This window comes from Hydra vulgaris, chromosome 05, assembly GCF_038396675.1.
Source record: "Hydra vulgaris chromosome 05, alternate assembly HydraT2T_AEP".
Classification (NCBI taxonomy): Eukaryota; Metazoa; Cnidaria; class Hydrozoa; order Anthoathecata; family Hydridae; genus Hydra; species Hydra vulgaris.
The window spans coordinates 37,267,865-37,290,583 of record NC_088924.1 but is presented as its reverse complement, the minus strand read 5'-3'; the positions used below and the strand labels follow the sequence as shown (position 1 = coordinate 37,290,583).

The window sequence follows — 22,719 nt, the reverse complement described above, 5'->3', positions numbered from 1 at the left end:
GAAACTGATCGATTACTGTTATTTTTCAGTTGTTGCTTTAAAGACGAGTATTTTTGATTCTTTTCCCTGCATCAATAAAACTCCATAACCAACATTATATTTTGTATATATATATCCAATGCATGATATGGTACAACATACCCCATTGTCCATACAGTAATTTGGCAGCTTTCCGGAAAAAACAATGAAAACAAATTAAAATACCTGCTGCAATACTTAGCAACATCTGCTGAATAATTTTCTGATATAAAATTATACTTTTTAATCAAAACCCCAGCATCACGCAAAGATTCACATACTTTAGCTAATGCAACTCTTTTAAGTTTTTGGAAATTGCTTTCGCCGACAATCTGTGAAATGTCAATAAGGTGAAAACTCTATTGGGCTAAAGAAACCGCTTGAGCTCTTATCAGCCTTGTTTCTAATTTGTTCATTCGTTTACTTTCGTATTGATAATGTTCTCTAATATTCTTTGCTAGAAACTTTAAACCACACCCTAACTCATCTGCTTCTTTAGGAGGGTGTCTTAAGGAACTTATAAATTCCTTAAAAACTCCACGACGCACTGATTTTTTATAAAATAAGTCAAGAACGTGTTGCCAATTATTTATCTCTAAATGAAGTGGTTCTGGACGAATGGAATCAGCAAATTTTCCAATATGTGGTTCCCCAAGTTATCGAATTCCGTTTTCTGCCATAAAATTTTACTATTCATTGTGTTTTGCTGAAGCAATCGCATTTTGTGTGTTCTCAAACTCTTTTAGCATTGCTAATTCCTTAATTCGTGATTCCATGGTAGGTACCTGCCATGTGGCCTCGGCACATCCAATGGTTTTATTACGTTGTGTTAATTCACTTTTATGCATGTCTGCAAAAGGTTAAAAGATATGTTGCACTTGTAGGTAACACATTTGCAGCAAAACACAACCATGAAATATCAGCCGATAGCACACATACAAAACTTGTTTTGATGTTGTTGATGTTGAGTACATTGCCTTCAATTAATTCCATTTCTTCCGAATGTTGCTTCCACAATAACTTGCATACTTTATCTTTTTCACTAGCAGTTATCATATGTAGTGGATAAATAAATTCCCTACTGCGGATACGTTTACCAAAATTCCACATCGATAAAGTCCCGATTGTCATCGATTGTTTTTCTTTAGACTCTGGAGCTCCATCATCAGAAAATTCAACAACATGGTTAATTTTTCCATTAAAACCAAACAAGTTTTTCGTTTAAAGTTTTAACTTTTAAATTTAAATCAGCTATCATTGTCACTAATGCTGCCACTGTTCTTGATACTCCACTATAACCTGGAATTTGATGGATTTCACCGATGTCCAATGACATTACAAACTTTTCAACAGTTTCATTTAAAACATTTGACATGTTCAGTTCAAAGTTGACATTGCCATATTGAACTGAATTTACAGAAGAAATATTTGAAATATCAGAAAATGTAGATTTCTGTACTTTGCATATCATGTTGTATTTACGTCGAGATAAATAAGTAGCATATTTTAAAGCTTTGTTTATACCAGCTTTACTTTTAATATAATTGTTTGAAATTGATCCATGTAAATTTTCAACGAAATTTCCTCTTTTGTGATTCACAAAGAACTGCTCCATTAATTTTACTGGGGTAATACTACATAAAAGATCCCACACACCATAAATAGCTCCATAGCTGCCTCCATGAATAAACTCCATAATGTTTTGTGACTCAGCTTGTCTTCGATATTTTGTTGAACATCATTAATTATAAAGTCAGTTGTAGGGTTATTTGACCGTTTAGTTCTTGCATATTGCTTTTGTTCAATCAGTAATTTTACTTTTTCATACTGGGCGTTTAAAGCATTTAACTCATTTTCAATTTCTGCCTGTTCAGATATGGCAGCATCAATACTTTGTTGAATAGCTTCTTTATCTTTTTTTAGGGTCACAATATCATTGTTCAATTGATTTGTCTGTGATACTACAAAAAAGAACAGAAATTTGTTTAAAAAATTATAGAACTACAGGGCATTAGCCAGAAATAAATTTTATACCGCGTTTTTGGAAATTTTTATTGTTGTTGGTCTAGAAAATGTTGGGAGTTTTCTAGAAAAGGTCCTAAAAAACTCAAAAAAACACTCTTAAAAAAAAAAGAATGGTCATTGACTTTTGGGAATTTTAAGCCCATTAGGAATTCCCCGTTATACGCGGCACCATTAGGCTAGCAAACACCCTGAACTTATAAAATATTTATGTATATATAATATATATATATATATATATATATATATATATATATATATACATAAATAAATATATATATATTATATATAAAAATAAATGTATATGTATTATCAGTTAGATAAGAAAAATTATATATAATTTTCACTAACTGTAGTATTTGTCAATATAATGAGAAAATTACTAACCTTGCATTCAGTTGGGAAAAGCTGCATTCAGTTGGGAAAAAACTTTAACATTTTGTAACAAATTATCTGAAAGCAATTCTTGCTGAACAGGCAAAATGTTCCATAAAAACTCACTAAAGGTACGTTTAGTGTCACATTTTGATTTATGGTTTGCCAATTTAGAGCAGATTTTTCTTTTGCCACATCTTTAAAAAATAAACACGCTAAGTAAACAAAACTATAAGTGTGATGCAATTTACTCTAATTTCATAATTTAATTATTTTATATTATAGGTGAATATATATATATGTATATATATATATATATATATATATATATATATATTATATATATATATATATATATATATATATATATATATATATATAAATATATATGTATATATATATATATATATATATATATATATATATATATATATATATATATATATAAATATATATATATATATATATATATATATATATATATATATATATATATATATATATATATATATATATATATATATATATATATATATATATATATATATATATATATATATATATATATATAGGTGTTATGTGTATACCTAAGTATACACATAACATGTGATATTAAGTATACACACTATATATGACATTTATCACATATATAATGATTTTTATATTCATTGAGTAGAAGAATAAAGTACCTTTTAAATGTTACATTTTCAGACATTATTGAAGAAAGATAACAATAAGCACTCTCAAAAAACGTGTTACAATCTGTACCACGTGTTTCAATCTGTCTTGGCTGCCGTTGCCACAATCTCCCCGTGTTACAATTTTTTTGTTCCACCAAAAAAAATTCAGCGATGAATGACGTAATGATGATAACTAAGCTTTAGTCAAAAGTATATAATAAGAATCAGAATATAACTTATAGTCTGAATCTTATTATATGCTTTTATATGGTATAACGTTTACCTACTTATAGTATCACTTATACTATAATATAGTATAACTTAATATCACTTAAAGTAAATTTTATTTAAATCATGTTACCCCATAAACATTAATCATTGATGTCACTCTTTGTCAATCTCAAAAGAAAAAATACCTTATAATTATTGCTGTGTAAATGTTAGGGTATTTAATAAAATTTGTAATAATATAAATACTTAATAAATATATAAAACCAATATATTTATTAAATACCTTAACTCTGTTTACAAATTTAAAATAAAATAACCTTAAAAAATAAGGATATTATAAGGTTATTTTATTTATCAATATATATATATATATATATATATATATATATATATATACAGTGGCGGCGTTAGGGTAGGACCTGGTTGGGCACTGTATATATATATATATATATATATATATATATATATATATATATATATATATATATATATATATATTTATATATATATATATATATATATATATATATATATATATATATATATATATATATATATATATATATATATATATATAATATAGGTATGTGGGACTATCCGTTATTTGCCGCAAAAAAGTATTTCTAAAACTGTGACCAATTTTTTTAACTTGGCAAAGACACTATATACGCCAAACCACATTGTGCCGCTATTTATGAACCAAATTAAATAAAAATTGGTAGTCGTTTCGTAAAAAGGTTAGGCTATATACTCATATATTTTATTTTTACTGTCATAAATAAAAAAATTCTTTATTTTACAATGTAAATTCCCAGTGTTTTTTAACGAGCAACAGCTCTGTAAGTTATGGCGGGTCCTTCTTGAAATTAAAGGGTCCTTTAGATAATTTATTTATCTGCTGATGTTCAAAATTTCTTGTAAATCTGTTGTGCGCATATTGTTTTCAAGAGTCATCAAGCACACCAGGTATTTCTTTGAAATTAAGGATTTCTTGCATTTTAATTTGTGTTTTATTATCATAAGTTTTGCCGATCGCGGGATAATTAGTCACAGTTTTCTTAAGAAATTCATGTACTTAAATTTTGTCACTTAAATGCTCGTAACTTTTTATAGAATCACCCAATTTTGATAAAATTTTCACCATTGTAATACTAATTAAAAGCTCTTTCTAAAGATATTTAACACTTTAGCATATAAACATTATAAAATTTTTACACACATATAATATATATATTTAGTGTTTAATTGAAAACAGTTAAAATTTATATTATAAATATTAACTGTTTTTAAATCTGAAAAAATTTAGTTTAATAAAACAATTATTATCGAATTGTGCAAAAGTTATTTATTATTTAAATAAATAATAATTTTTTCTAATAACAAAACTACTTTCCCGACCCTACAACATAATCTTATTATTTTTATTTTTACGCATCGAATCATATAATAACACCGACAATAATATATTTTGAAATTCATTATGGTTTCTAGGTCATCGATAAAACAACTAACTAACAAACTCTTAGATAGCCTTCATCCATGATTAATCATGGATGAAAATTCCCGCATAGATTCCTAATATGTACATCTACATTCCAGTTTACGACATATATCTTCTTTTAAGGGATGCCGTAAATAAATTTGTATTTTGTAAAAAAACAGACATTTTGATGATTATTTTGCTTCAAACTACTATATAACTCTAAATTAGACATATAGATGTAAACTGGAATTTAAGATCAACTAGAAAATTATCTTTAAAAGTAATAATATTGATAGCTAATAACGTCGTCATGTAGTCTATCAAGCTGATTATTTTTAGTTTTAGTACTAGTTTTTAAAAGAAATTGAATTTCAATATCTATATAACTTTTAACTAGCAGATTTTATAAAAAAACGAATGATATATGTTCGAACTTTATTTTCTATTTAACGAAGTATACTTACAATACTATTATATAACCCTATTTTAATGCTAAAGATCATACTTTTTTGCAATTTTTTTGAAAAAAATTATCATTTGCGGACGTTTTGGATCAAGTTTTGATAAATTATAGTATTTTTTTAAAAAAGCATTTGGGAGAAAAACAGTTAAAAATAACCGCCGTGTAGATAAATATAAAAGTTATAAATTCACATAAAATTTTTTCCCTGAACATTGCAAATTCGTTCACAGCATACAATCAACTATAATTCATAAGTTTATGAATTATAGTTGATTATATGCTGTGTTACTTACGGACGCAAAAAAACATTGCATTAAACATGTTGTTTTCAGTTAAATATTTCAAGCCAAATATTAAACCTACATTAACTGGCTTTTTAAATCAAATTAAAATAGTTATTATTCTGCGCAAAATTATTCAAAAGATTGTTTAGCTATTTATTTATATATCTTATTATTTATATATCTTATTATTTATATATATCTTATTATTTATATATCTTATTATTTATATATATTATAATGCGGTAGTGGTGTAGTGGTAAAGCGCTCGCTTCAAAAGCGAGAGGTTCCGAGTTCGATCCTCACCACGTCCCTGGTACCGCGCTCAACTTGTTTCTCCGCGCAGCGGCCTTGTTCGTCGAGGTTCGTGTTTCGGATTTATAGAGTTGAGAGAGGGTTATAACCACTATTAAGTAGCCTCCTCATCTGTAGTTGCCTTCTTGGCCTTGAGGAGGTAAAAAAAAAAAAAAAAAATCTTCGATCAAATTAGTTATCCTTACAGAAATAAACGTTACTTACAGGATACTTTAACAACTAAAACAAACAGATCTTTAGATATTTATGTTTAAGAATAGATCAATTTAGGCATTATTATGTGTATTATACGGTAATATTACATCTAATATTTGTTTTGTAGCATATATTTCTTCACTTTGATTTTGAATTGGTTATAGGGTTTATGGGAAAAATCCCCTCGGAAAAAAACTTTGAGAAAAAATTTGCCGCAAAAAATTTTTTTTTTTATAAATACTTTTTTAAAATTGATAAATTGCCTGCCCAAACCAAATCCCCCAGTCAATCTAGCGGTACTCCTTACATGTTCTACCTATTTGTCAGTCAATGTATGTGCACTCCTTGCATGTTCTACAGATTTTTCATGCAATAAATAAAATATGTACACTTAAATATGTACAAATAAATAAAATATGTACACTTAAATATGTACAAATAAATAAAATATGTACACTTAAATATGTACAAATAAATAAAATATGTACACTTAAATATGTACAAATAAATAAAATATGTACACTTAAATATGTACAAATAAATAAAATATGTACACTTAAATATGTACAAATAAATAAAATATGTACACTTAAATATGTACAAATAAATAGAATATGTGCACTCCTTGCATATTCTACATATTTGTCAGTCAATTCGTGAAAAATGAAGAATTAAGGTTTTGCTTGTAACATAATATGTATGTATAAAATATTTATATTACAAACAACTATTATATTGCTATATCATTCATTTTATGCGCTGTGTCAAAAAAATCCAAGGGGATTTGTTTTTTACAGATATAGATTTTTTCTCAAGAGGGTTTATTCCGGGGGATTTTTACAGTTGCGGTTTCAGACTCTGAACAGTATCGTTTCATTTGGATGCAATCATCAAAAGAAGGAAAAGTAATGAAAAGTGGAAGTCTCATACTTTATTAAAATTCTGAAATTAAATTAAAGTAACATCTGTTGTACTAAAAGATACAAATTAAGTCATAGAGGTCATTTCAATATGGTAACTAATATTCTTAATCTTACTAATGTTAATATCTCTCTATAAACTATTGATAGAAACCGATTTGTAAGTATTGAGAAATAGGATGATTTTATTAGAAATGAAATCATAGATAACTTTAAAGGCAAAAGAGTAATGTTGCGTATTAACAATTAACTTAAGAAGCAAACTTTTGAGCAGAAGAGCATTTCTGCTACAAAAGATAGACTGGCATTTAGTGTATTATGTAGACAAGATTTATAGCTATAGATTGTTTGTTTCAACAATTCAAATGACCAAAATTACACAAAAGGTACTCATCGCTCAACTTCTCCTCTTCGTCTACTAGTAGAAGAGGAGAAGTTGAGCGATGTCAGCGATAAAAAAAAAAAGATCTAAAAAAATAAAAATAAATTACAAAACAAGAATTGAACAAACTGATATTGGGTATTTCTGCAACAATGATTTGTAATTTTTATTATTTTAATAAATTCATTTTTTAGCAAATGAAACTATTTTTTAACCCAGACAATTAAGTTTTTTTTAAACATTTTTATAATTATTAAAATAGAGTTTATTAATAAATAATATTTTCCATTAAAGCATAAAAAATTGAATTGAAACTTTAAACATGATCAATTTAAGATAAATAAAAAAGATCGCAAAGTATAGTGTCCCTAGACTTTTGTTACAAATGACTCAGGCTACTACCACTTACTTACAACTAAACAAACGGAACTTTTGACGTTTTGAGGCTATATGGAAAGCAGACACGGAACGATTTATACGCAACTTTTGATGGTGCTATAGAGAGTAGGCGTGGAATAACTCTCACGCAACTTTTAAAGAGATTAAACTTTTTTTTTATTTTTTTATTTCTCAATTGCATTTTTTTAAAAATTTTTATTTGTAAGAGTGACGTTATTTAAATATTTATAAATTTTGTATTTTTTAATACAAAAAAATTTTCTTATCGCCGAATAGTCCTTAAATAATATACATTCACATATATAAATGAAGAAATACCAAGTTTAATCCCAAGTTCGAACTTATACACTTTTAGTCGTTTTTGATTGCTTTAAAGTATTTTTATAATAAAAACAAAGGAAATACATGCGAATAGTTAAATAAAAAGTTACAAATAGAAATAAAACCAAAATATTATGTATAAAAACTATAGTAAAAAAAAAAAAATGAAACCAAAAAGTAAAAATAAAATAAACAATACCAAATTTAATTAAAACAAAAGACAAAAAAAAAAAAAAAAAATCATTTTATGAAGAAGCAGATTATACTCAACACTTTTTAAAAAGATTAAGAATGTTTCGTTTTATTTTATCCTAATTAAAATTATTTTATCGTATTCTAATATCAAGCTTTATTTTTAACCTAATATTAGTAACAATACCATGTACCGTTATTATTTTAAAAAAATATGCTTCGTTATAATTTAAAAAACAAACTGAGCGAAAAAATATAACACGAATACAAAATAATGATATAATACAAAATAAATACAAATAGATTTGAACAGTCAAACTGTAATATGGAACCAGCCAGTATTAGAAAGTATTGATTACAATGTACAAAATTTATTTAAAATTTCAAAACATTTAACTCACGAGAAACTTGCTTGGAACGTAATAAGAGTAATCTCCAATTTTTTCTAAATACATAAAATATAACTTAATTAAGATTTAAAAAACTATTTGTTTGTTTTAATAAAATTTAAAAATTAATTCTTTACTAGAATCAAGTAAGCACTCATTTTGTTTGAGAGAAATTCTTGCTTGTAACTTCTTATAGGCTGCTTTTATACCGAGGTTCATTACTAACTTGGATTGTACGGAAGAATACTTAAAGAACAAGATCGAATTCTTTTGAACATAAGAATTGCAGTGAATAATTTTTCTTAGCGCCATTTTAATCTGATTCAAACGAACTATATCAAACTCGACGTTCTGTAAATTTTGGTTTAAAGTAGATGCAGCATCCAGAATATATTTGCACATCGAAGCTGAAAAATATATTTAATTTACATTTAAATAGACATGCAATGATGGTGTCAAGTTTCTATACGAAATATTTGCTTGCAGTATTTATTGCTACTTAAATTGATAGCCGTATTTTCATAAAAGTTTTGATTGCTTAAGATTTTATTTATTGCAGTATCAATTGAGGCAATTTGGGTTACTAATGTAAACAAAACAGTATGCCGTGTAGTCGTAATATATATACATATACATATACATACATACATATATATATATATATATATATATATAGCTTACAGAATACATATAATAGCATATAATGTGTGTAACTTTAAATGCGTGTTTAGATAACTATAAATATAGCTATATATAAACAGTATGCGACAAAATTATTCATACCCCAAGCATGTTACTAAACTTTGTTTTCATACTCTGACGTGTTTATTTTAAATTGCTATGGAAAAATAAGTATGTGTAAACATGATAATTAAGAATAATTCTGTGGTGATAATTAAGATGTTAAGTTATTATGTTTGGTTATATTTAGTATATAACATAAAAAGTGCAATTTTAAATATGACATAAGTATTCATGTCTATTGAATTATTTAGTGCTGTAAGTTTATTTTTTGATTGTTTTTGCTGGTAAGTTATTTAATTTCGTTTGTCTACACTACAGACGTAAAATTTTAAATATTTAAATAACTTCTTCTTCTGTTTCATGTCAAAAGTTTTCCAAAATGCCTAAGACCAACGAAATTAGTGTTGACATACGGCAAATGATTGTTGATGATCATGAAAGAGGTTTCAGGCATAGAAAAATCGCCGAAAAATATATTAAAAGCAAGGCAACGGTACAATCAATAATACAAAAATATGTTGGCTTGTTGCATGAGAAGTAAAGTGAGAGCCTGTTATTTCTGTAGAATTCCAAAAAAAGACAAAATGTATGGAAAAGAAAAAGAAAACCCTTAGACAAAAAAATAACCATCAAACACGGAGGTGGTAATGTACTTGTTTGGGGCTGTTTTAGTTATAACGGAGTTAGTAACTTAGTTCAAATTGAAGGAAAATTAACAGGAGCTAGATATGTAAATATATGCCCTCCGTCAATATATTAGGATCAACGGATCAATTTGCCTTCCAACAAGATAATGATCTGAAACATACCAGTAAAATTGCCAAAATATATTTCGAAGAAAATGAAATAAAATTGTTGGATTGGCTTGCGCAAAGTCCAGATATCAATCTAATTGAAAATTTGTGGCATTATTTGGATGGCAAAGTTAATACGGGCACAATATCAACAAACAAAACTTTTTTTTAGCGTTGGAGGCAGCTTAGCATAATATTCCTCCAAACTATTTACAAAACTTAGTTGATAGTATTCCTCGTCACTTGTAAGCAATTATCGAGGACTTCATACTAAATATTAATTAACAAACAAAACAAAAAACTCGAATATACTAAAACTTTGAGAGGTATGAATACTTTTGACGCTTCCTAATATCTTAATTTTTAAATAATTTTCACTTTTTTTAAAAACAAGATTTAATTTTTCAAATATTATTGTTAATATTGTTAATAGTTGCTACAACAAACATTTTTTAAATTTCAATTAAAATTATTTTAATCAATTCAGTTTTTGTTATATTGCTACAACATATTTAATAATAGGGTACGAATAATTTTGTCGCATACTATGTATATATATATATATATATACACATATATATACACACACACACACACACACACACACACACACACACACACACACACACACACACACACACACACACACACACACACACACACATATATATACACATACCTTTTGTATTCCAACCAATCCAAGTTCGAAGTGTGTGAAGCCATGTATCATTATTATTCTGAAGAATATAATCATCATTCATATTTTCCCACTTTTCACACTCTGAAGGCTTTAACATATTCAACTCTTTAGAAAAAAATTGTTATAAGATAATAACTTTATTAAAAAAAAAAAAAAAAAAAAAAAAAACCAACAATAACAACTACATTTTTTTTGAGTTAAAAGTCAATAAATTTTACTGTTGTCACAAAACTCAGTGTTGCAAAGTTCCTCTTTTGTATTTATTCCAACACAATTTCCTGGTCCAGATCTTTGACATTTTCTGGTAAAGATAATCTTTCCATCATTTCCATCCCTTTTACATGGTTGAGAACATATTCCCACTTGTTCCCAGGAGCTCCAGAAACTGTTTTCTAAATTTATTCATAAAAATTATATACAGAGACACACAAACTAATGTTAAGTATAAACTTTTAACTGTTTTTTTAGTAGATTAAAATATTTAGAGGTCTGGAGATAAAAGAAAAATGGATTTTTTAAAAATCATTACACCAAGACTGAAAATGCCACAACAAGAAGTTTTTTTTTTGTTATTGGTACAACTCTCTTTCAACCCCAAATCTTGAAAACATACCCTTTGACAATTTAATTGTTTTTAAAGAGAAAAATTTATTCATATAGTTAACTCCTAATGATGCTACATTTCTAAAATTTAGTTGAGTTCTGAATTCTTTCTAATAATTTAAATCATGACTATAAAACAATATTTATTAAACATCAAAAACTGTTTAAAAAACATTTACAAAAATTTTTTAACACAATTAAAAAAATATCAAAAACAATTATCACCACCAAATAATTTTTATCGATCTCTAACAAAAAAACAATGGACTTCAAAGTAATATCTCATTTGCAGAATCTTGCATAATTCACACAACATACATACTTGCTTCATCTATGGATCTCAGTGTTGATGGTTATTAAGTTATGATCAATTTACTAACCACTTAACTCAATCATGTTTCTCTGTAATATATCATTTTTCTTTTTCCTAAAACTCCACTATTTATTATGTTATTTCTGATTTACCTAACCAAGCCCTTTCTCTTTATCCATCTGCCATTTTGTTGTTTTGATAACTTTCATTCTCATATTGCTAAATGGACTTTCATTTCTCATTGTACAACTAACCTTGCTGAGACTGAAACTTAAAACGTTTGCTTACCTCTATCTCTAACCCAAAGACTCAACTTTGTGACTTATTTTCTAATCATCCCAAATCACTTAATTTGTGTTTTGACTCAAACTCTCGCTCCTTTTGTTTTGTTTTTGACATTATTCATATTTTAAAAAAATCATTATTCTAAATTATTATTAGCTAGTTCTTTGAGTTTTGATTTAAATTGAAGATCTTTGCCATAAGCTCTCTTTATATATGGTATCAGGAAAAACTATTGAACTATTTCTTTAATAATACATTATTGTTGTCATTGATGAGCAACACTCTTCTTTATGTTTATTAACAAATTGGTTACTACAAGTTACCATCATTGTTACCCTAGATGTTGCATTCTATGTTTCTTCTTACCTCTAGAATGGCTCTACTTATCAATAGTAGAACCATACTCTCCAGTCTAAATAAAAAGTTATCAATTTTTAAACAGCTAGAACAGTCAGTTAATTGTAAAATCTTTTGTAAAAGTTTGTTGCAACTATTTGCTAATGAATTTTAATCTAAAGGAAACTCTAATGGTTTGCATTTATTAAAAATTTTAATAAATAATAATAAAAAAAATGAGTTTGAAAGAACTCTTTTTTTTACCCAGGTTCTCTTGGAGTTTTTTTAAAAGCCATTTTTCAGGTTTTCCAGGTTTATTGTGAAACCTGGTATTGTGCAACCTGTTATGTGCAACCTGTTATTGTGAAACCTGTTATGTGCTATAGTTTTTCATAAAGGTCTTTAAGAGAAATTATTATTTTTTGTTTTAAAAAAAATCTATTTTAAAAAAATCAATAATAAATAATGCTTAGTATTGTATTGTAGTATACATAAAATATTTAAAGCCAATAAAAAAGAAAGTTTATAAAAATATTATTTACACATTGAATCCTATATGAATATTATTATAAAGGATTATATATATATCTATATATAATCCTTTTTTTTTTTTGAATGATTTACAAATTTAGATAAGTTAAAAATAAAATAAAACCTATTTGGGGGAATTAAAAAACTCAATATTAAAAAAATAAATTTTAATAACATAAAAAATCTCTTTTTTAAACAATTCAGATACAGGTTTAAGTCACAGTGATTTTATTTCTTCTAAAATTAAATTTTCTTTTAAAATCATCATAAATATAATTACACAATAGTGTATCATTATACTGTATCATATATATCATATGAGGAGCCCATTTGCAAAAGACGCTAAGTAACAAAAATAATAACTTTGAATTAATTCCATTTCCAAATTATATACCAAAATCTATCATATAATAAATATTAGACCAATTAAAAGTTTTTTTGTCCTAAAAAAAGTCAGAGAAAATATTAATTTCTGTTGATGCGCAATGATGAGTAATTCAGTTTTTTGTCCTTTCCTCAAAATCAATTTTCTTGGACTTAACACGCTTTGCAAATGGGCTCCTCATATATTACATGCTAGTGTATCATTTGTCATTTCAAGTCAGTCAAGAATTTTTATTTTTTTATAAATTTGGAAGTTTTAAATTTAGTCATATCAACAAGTTCTTCCTTCCTTTATACTAAATGATCTCAATCCATTTAAAAATTAAAATTTTTTATTTATTAGAAAATGAAAATATTAAATATTAAAAATTTGCAAACTTAGTGTTTTATATTTTGAAAAATTAAATTTAATTAAGTTTTAAAAGATTATAAATTATTTGAATTTATTTAGTAAAAAAAACTATTTATAGTTTACTAAAACAATATATTTTTCTAAAAATGACAATTAAAATAAAACTTTGTGACAAATTATTTAACTAAATACCTGAAAAACAACTTAAAAAAAAAAAAAAAATCATTTTTGTGTGTTTAACACGTTTGAAAAAAATATACTGACTATCAAATTATAATGAACTAAATAAAAACAACAATAACAAAATCTAATGAGCTAAAATGTTTGAAAAAAGAAAGACAGAAACTTACGATAACAACGCATTAAAGAAGGATTGGTTGCATTGTTTCCATAGTAATTGTCATTACACTCACACTTATATCCTCCATATGTATTTACGCATTTGGAGTTTGAAGGGCAGACACTTCCAATTTTGCATTCATCAACATCTATATATAATATTCTTTTATTATTATTAACATATTTATCTTAAACAACATACAAGTAGAAACAAGGTCCATAGATACAATTATAAACATTTAAATAAAGAAATAATAAATAAATAAAAAAGAGCTATTTAAATCTAATAAAGAATAATAATAAATAAAGCTAAAAAAGAGCATCTTATTATTAGTCTTAATCTTCTGTAATCGAATCAAATGTGGTATTTCTTTTTAGCACATGTGACAAACTGATTTTTTAAACTTATCCAACAGTTAGACATAATAGTATCAAAAGTTGAGAGCCTAAAAACGAGTTCTAAAAACGTCACTGAAACTGCTTACTTTTTATATGCAAAAAACATTTTTGCACAATTGTTAAAGCAGCATGAAAGGTGTGAATATGTTCTAATGTTAAAACTGTTCCACATGAAAGCATTGTATAAACACATGCAATGTGATAGGAATAACTTTACTTTAACTAGGCTTAATTGTTTATAAAAGCAAATTTTTATATCAACTGATATATATATATATATATATATATATATATATATATATATATATATATATATATATATATATATATATATATATGTATATATATGTATATATATATATATATATATATATATGTATATATATGTATATATAAATATATTTATATAATATATACATATATGCAATTATTTAAAAATGTTTCCTCTCTCCCCTAAATGTGTTTTATATAATAAACAACACTGGGTCTAAAATTTTTTTGAATAAAATATATTTTTAGAAGTTCATCAACACCTTTGATTATTTAATGAGTCCCTTGTGTGTTAAAAAGTACTTTAAAAGTTTATCAACCTTAAAAAAAAATCTTAAAAGAAGCAAAATTATATTAAAGTTTCAATAATAACCGTTTTATAAAAAAATATGTTGAAAATAAATTTTAAAAAAACTAGCTTATCCAGGCTGACATTTAGTCAACTGGTTTTTTTTAATAATTTAGGGATCTACTAAATATTCAAAGATTTTTAGGAACCTAAAAAAATGTTTTTCAAATCCAGTTTTATTTATCTATATATACATATATACACATATAAACATGTTTATATGTGTATATATGTTAGTGATATTTTACAACTTATTTATTGCATAGGTCCCAGCTACAATAGCCAGTGATATAGCAGGTACTTGCAGAAATACATAAACTCAATGGTATAAGTACTTCATAAACATTTTTTTAGATATTATTAGTTAAATGAACTTTAGGAACATTTGTTAGAATTTTGTTAAGTGATTTCTAACAAATTAATTTAGACAACATAGCTTGATATGTTGTCTAAATTGATAAATAATGTTTAAAAGAATAATGTAAAACATGTTACTGGATGTTTGGAGCATACAATGTAGCAACTAAAAAGGGAAATTTAACATGTGTAGAGGATCAACCTGCAGCTGGAGGATCAACTTGAATTTGTTCCAATCAAATAAAATTATTAGACATTGGTCTGCCATTCATTTAGATCATTGGTCCATCTACAATAAAATGAATAGCAGTTGGTAACCCTCTGATATTAAACCATGCAACTAATCATGTGACACTAGTAACATCAAACTATGTCAAGGTTCAAAGTTATGCGTCGTAGATTTACCATTCATTCAGATCAATGAGTATTAGGTCTACCATTCATTCAGATCAAACGCTGACAATTTGATATAGTTTGACATTTAAAGTGAAGAGTTTGCTTGCCTACTGTGAGTATCAGATTTAAGTGTTAAATTAGATTACTGTTAGTGAAGATTAGAGTTTGCTGGCCAATAACAAGGTGATTTGAAATGGAGGCTTGATAAAGCAATATATAGCAAGTATTTTGCTTTTAAAACTAAGAGTTTTCAGCAAATTTTGAAACTTTTTTTTGCAACATGTGTACTCTCTCTATTTGAATAAAATCAAAAAATAAACTTCTAACTAAAGATTCTACTGCATATAAGTTTAATTTTCTAATAATTTTTATATAACACATTAACACACACAGACTAAAAAGTTAAAAATGTATTTTGTTTCAGTATGTGTTTTTTTCCAATATGTTTTTATTTTTAGTATGATTTTTTCAATATTTTTCACATACTGCATTAGCCGTAATATCTATTATAATAAATACAGCGCAGATCTTTATTTTAGCTTGTAAGAACTTTTAAATATCTATTATAATAAATACAGCGCAGATCTTTATTTTAGCTTGTAAGAACTTTTAAATATCTATTATAATAAATACAGCGCAGATCTTTATTTTAGCTTGTAAGAACTTTTAAATATCTTTTATAATAAATACAGCGCAGATCTTTATTTTAGCTTGTAAGAACTTTTAGATTTTTTTAAAGTTAGATACTATGAAACATTAAATTATCAGTAAAAATCAGATTCGCTGAATAACAAAAACTTTGCTAAAAATTTTACAGAGTGTCATTATTTCCAGGCAAACTCCCATAAACCATCTTTAGTAATAAAATACCAAATATATAGTTAAATCAAAACTAAAAACTATATATTTATATATAATATTTAACTAAAATGACTTTTATTTATAAAAACTATAAATCAAAAAAAAAATTTAAATAACAAATTAATTCAAACAAATTAAAATGCTTGCATTTAATGAAACTTTTACATCATTTATTTTCCCTCTCTCTAGAAAATAATTTTATTGTTATAATACCTTCACACAGATTTGAGCTATTTTTAACATAGCCATCAGCACATAAACAATCAAATCCTAAATCTTTATCAAGACATTTTTGATCAGGTGGGCATAATGAAACATTTAACTGAGCAGCTGTATTGCAAGTAACCAAAGGTATTTCTAATAATAAAAAGTAATCAAAGTTATATTATTTTTAGTTATACTAAAAATAAAACAGTTCAAAAACAAATAAAAATATAAAACTATTTTTGCTTAAACAAAAATTTACCTTTACAAATGCCTGCATTTTTCTCATATCCTTGACGACAAACACATTCAATTCCTGGACCATTAGTAATCCTTGAACACATTTCATGAGGTTTGGAGCACTGATTTGTTGACAATGTTCTACACTCATCAACTTCTATATATATATATATATATATATATATATATATATATATATATATATATATATATATATATATATATATATATATATATATATATATATATATATATATATATATATATAAATATATATATATATATATATATATATATATATATATATATATATATATATATATATATATACATATATATATATTATATATATATATATATATAATAGAAAAAAATATATATATATATTAGGGTGTTGACTTTTTGGTATCTCCAGTTTCCTGTATAAAGAACAGATGAACTTTGGTTTGAAAGTAACTGAAAAGTCATTGGTTTTATTTAATTTTTGAAAAAGGCCACCCACCATGACTCTTGACTGCACACTGGCTCCCATATATCAGTGAACTTTTTTTTCTTTAAAAGTATATCAACATAAAATTCTGGATCTCAAAAGAACTAAAATTTTATAGTGATTTCAAAATTCATAATTTTTTCTTCTGAAACTTAAAAAAAAAAAATATTGCAAACAAAATGTCATAAAAAACGACCTTTTTAATTTTTATTTAAAAAATGCTGTTTTTTGTATATAAAATTTAAGCAAATCATTTTTATTTGAAACCATTACTAAAATCTCTATGAAATTCTGGTTCTTTTGAGACCCAGGTTGATATACTTTTGAAGAAAAACAAATTCATTAATATATGGGAGTCAGTGTGTAATCAAGGGTCATGGTGGGTGACCTTTTTCAAAAAGTAAATAAAACCAATGACTTTTCAGTTACTTTTGAACCAAAGTTCATCTGTTTTTTATACAGGACTCTGGAGATACCAAAAAGTTAAAATCCTAATATATATATATATATATATATATATATATATATATATATATATATATATATATATATATATATATATATATATATATATATATACATATATATATGTATATATATATATATATATATATATATATATATATATATATATATATATATATATATATATATATATATATATATATATATATATATATATATATACACACACATATATATACATACATACACAAAAAAGAGTGCTCAATGTTCTTAAAAGAACTTTTTTTCAATTTTTTTTCATTTTACAGTGTTTCATCAATAAGGACTCATCAGAAAAAAAAAATTTCTGATGTGTCTTTATTGATGAAACACTGTGTCAAATAAAATAAAATTAACATGTAATTTTCTACTAACTTAAAAATATATGAAATGAAATAATAAAAATATATGAAATGAAATAATAAAAAATATATGAAAAAATATAAGAAAAATGAAATACCATTGAAAACCAAAATAGAATTACATTTACTAGAGCAAAAATATTGAAGATAGTATTAAAATGTATTTAAGTAATCCTATAAATATTTAAAATATTAAAATTTTTTGCCTTTTAAATCTTTTTAATACTATACCAGCTACTTAAACCTTCCCTTATAATAAAGAATATACCTTTCCCTTATGATACAGAATGTACCTTTCCCTTATGATACAGAATGTACCTTTCCCATATGATACAGAATGTACTTTTCCCTTATGATACAGAATGTAACTTTCCCTTATGATACAGAATGTACCTTTCCCTTATGATACAGAATGTACCTTTCCCTTATGATACAATAACCATCAATACTCAAAACAATGACAAAAGTTTTTCATATTGAGAATGATGAACTTATGATCCAAAAACTTATTCAAGTTTACTTTTAAAGTACAGTTTATTTATCATTTTAAGTGTGGAAGTACAATTAAGATGGAAAATTCAACTAATTAAAATGGTTTGTGACTAATGTCCAAATGTCTTGTTTTATAAACAAAACAAATCTATTTTTAAACAAAGAAACACAAAATTTATATTTTGACACAAGGAATACATAAAAATATTTTTACGAGTACTTTGTCAGTTTATCTTAAAACATTTTTAAAATTACTAGACTTTGCTAGTTTATCATACAACATTTGAAAAATTTTAACAATTTTTACAATTATACAATCATACAATTTATTATTTATTTTGTATTAAATAAAAAAGTGAGATTTTAAAACAATTATGCACAATTATAGATGGTGATTTTAAAACTTTGATAACAAAACTCTAAGTGTAACAAGTGCAATATGATGAATGATTAGAATAAAGTTTCTCAAATGAATTTACTACTTTGTAATGATTTCTCCTTATTATAAATATCTTTTTAAAAAAATGTTGTGGTTATTTATTTTAGGCTATTGTTTTCTTTGAAAATACCTCCTTTGCAAAAGGAGGACCTTCGGTAACCATACACCTGCATATAAAACAATCTCCTGAACTTTGCACAGCAAAATACATTTACATTATCCATATTTGGTATCAAGGCGTGATATCAAATTAAAAAAATATGCTATTATAATTCAAAAATAAGAATCACTATTATGAAACATTAAAATTTTTTTCTACCTATGATTTTATATGATATATATATATATACATATATATATAAATTTTTTTTCTTTATATACAAATCATTGTAAAAAAAAAAAAAAAAAATTTAAACTGCTTAAATTAAAAACTAGTTATCAAAATGAATTTGATAAGCCTAACAAAACGAAACTTTTAAAAATCTCACCTTCACAAAGCATAAGATTATTCATTATATAACCTTGTTTGCACACACAATTAAACTGACCAGGACTCGTCATCGAGCAATTAGAATTTTTTGGACAATCATTAATACACCATGGTACCACTGTAAAGAAAAACATAATAAATAATTACAATATTAGCAATAATTATAATAATAATAACAATAATAACAATAATAATAATATTAATAAGAATAATAACAACAACAATAAAAAAATTGTAAAATAATAAAAAATTTTCTTATGTGCATGAATCTACTGATGAATAATTTAAAAAATCTAAACAATTTTCTAAAACAAGCTTTAAAGGATTAAAAAATCTTCATTAAAAAATATTAAACTATATTTATGTTGGTTTTCTTATTTTATAATTTAAACAATGATAATTGACACAAAAAAAGGCTCTAAAAAATGTATAGATACAGAGAAATGCAGTATCTACACAACAGGATAATTTCATGTTGCAATTAACTTTCCATCCTGCTCAATGTGTATAAGTGTTTTAACAAAAAAACTTTTTTATGATAAGATATTCTCTTGTTTAATATAAAACGGATTGCAGGATTTTCACTTATGTAAACATTAAATTCACCTCATTAAGACCACAAAGGAGTCCACTACAGTCAAGGAGGCATTATTTTTTATTTTTTTATTTTCAGTTGAAACTATCTCAATCCTAAACTTTGAAACACAATATAAATTAAACATATTCAATCAAAATGAATAAAAATGGTTTTTTAAAAAATTAAACTTTTTTGTATCTTTTTTCAATGTTTACTAAACTAAAATAAAAAATGTTAATAACTAAAAATAATAAAAAAAATAATAATAATAAAAAAAAGTATATATAAAAGGGCCCGATAGAATAATTGTTTTAAACAATAATCATATATATATATAAATATATATATAATTTATACATGATTAAAATAATTATAAGTTATTTAATATTATAACTTTTTTTATTAGTAACTGTAATTTGAACCACCAAATACTGAATGTTTATTAGAAACTTGTGAATAAAATTTGACAAACTTTTTTGAAAAAAAGGTTAGTTGATCAAGTGAGCTTGATCAACTTGAGTCCGGAAGCTTTTATAGTTTAAGTAACAGTAGAGTGATTAAAATTGCTTTAAAACCACCAAATGTTGGTGACAATTAATACCAATGTTAGTCCAAAAAAAGAAAAGCCCCTTATACCAAAAAAAAGCTTGTTATAATGGTTTAAATTGGAAAGACTTTCAACAACAACATCATAAAAAGCATCCAATCACAAAATGTGAGTTTTAGACTATTTACACTGCTGATAAATTAGGATTTTTTTAAGTCTTTTACATCATTTTGCATCAAAAAATTTTAAGATCTAAATGTTACAAATTAGATAGGTGCTAACAATGGATTCTAGATACCTACATAAAAAATTCAAACAAGCTAAGCGATTGCTGCTAAGGTGCTGGAAGATGGGTGTTTAAAATACTATTTTTATTTACACCACATATATTTAAAAGCTTACATTCACATTGGCGAGAGCTTGCATTAAATTGAAATCCATCCTTACAACTGCAATTATAGGAGCCTTCAATGTTATAACAAATCGAATTTACTCCTCTGCAACTGTTAATGCATTCATCTATGTCTAATAAAAACAAACTTAATATCAAATAATATAATTAATTTTATACACTTTATATAACATTAGCACTTTATATAACAAAGCTTTTTTTAAAAAAAAGTAAAATATACTAAAGTAGCATATCTTATATCTAAAAAATGAAAATGAAAAAAAAAAAAGAATACGAATAAGTTGAAAAAAATATTAACAATCCAATACTTCAAAGAAAAAATATACTTACCAACACATATATTACCAGAGGACAGCTTCCATCCTTCAAGACAAGAGCAATTGTAAGTTCGATTAGTTTGAAGAACATCTTCATTTTGACAAACTCCTCTGACAGTATCACATTTGTGAGTCAGTGCTGCACATTCATCAATATCTTGACATAAACCTAAAGTCATGTTATAAAAAGCACCTAATGGGCACACACACTGATATGATCCAATGGTGTTGGTACAAAATTCATTTCGGCAAAGAGTTTCACATTCATTTACATCTGAAATAACATTTCACAGGAATAAAAAAAAAAAGAGATAAAAATCAAAGAAAAAATTATATATATATATATATATATATATATATATATATATATATATATATATATATATATATATATATATATATATATATATATATATATATATATATATATATAGTATATACGAACAACATTCAACAGAAAGGAACCAACTACAAAAATCTTTAACTGAAATAACAACACACAAAAAAAAAATTTAACTGAAAAGCGTATAAAACCAACATTTTAAAACTGAATTATAACACATAAACAGTGGATTTTTTAGTTGATTCCTTTTTGATAAATATGAAAAAACTTGTTGTGAATTCAATGAAGATAAAACTTCATATGTCAAATTGTCAGTTGGTTCCGTTCTGTTAAATGCACTGTGGACCAGAGAGCATAATAGGTTTGATGGAGTGTCACCTGGGACAAAGTGAGTTTAACATCTAGTTTAAATGATTATGAATCATTTAAACTAGATGTTAAACTCACTTTAAAAAGTTACTGTCACAAATTTAGTATACTAGACTACAAATTGAACTCAATAAATCTAAAACATCAAAGTGCTTCTCGATAATCAGTTTCTTGATCAATCTCAATAAAATAAAACATCAAAGTGCTTCTCGATTAATGAAAATTGTCTGGATGTTACTCTTTGCCTAATATAA

The 22,719-nt window shown here is 25.0% G+C and overlaps 1 protein-coding gene across 5 annotated transcripts in view; it reads right to left on the bottom strand.

Annotated features, from left to right (window-relative positions):
- Window positions 1-8,122: 8,122 nt before the first annotated feature.
- Window positions 8,123-22,719, bottom strand: part of LOC136080830 (mucin-2-like) — a 97,660-nt gene continuing 83,063 nt past the window's right edge. For all 5 annotated transcript variants that reach the window (XM_065798085.1, XM_065798082.1, XM_065798083.1 and 2 more), the window contains 10 exons: window positions 21,767-22,027; window positions 21,427-21,549; window positions 19,899-20,018; window positions 17,146-17,280; window positions 16,893-17,036; window positions 14,059-14,196; window positions 11,123-11,296; window positions 10,884-11,009; window positions 8,804-9,073; window positions 8,123-8,722 (listed from right to left, as the gene is read on the bottom strand). In XM_065798085.1, coding sequence (XP_065654157.1) covers window positions 8,670-8,722; window positions 8,804-9,073; window positions 10,884-11,009; window positions 11,123-11,296; window positions 14,059-14,196; window positions 16,893-17,036; window positions 17,146-17,280; window positions 19,899-20,018; window positions 21,427-21,549; window positions 21,767-22,027 — 1,544 coding nt within the window. In that variant the 3' untranslated portion in view covers window positions 8,123-8,669. The remainder of the gene's footprint in view (window positions 8,723-8,803; window positions 9,074-10,883; window positions 11,010-11,122; window positions 11,297-14,058; window positions 14,197-16,892; window positions 17,037-17,145; window positions 17,281-19,898; window positions 20,019-21,426; window positions 21,550-21,766; window positions 22,028-22,719) is intronic.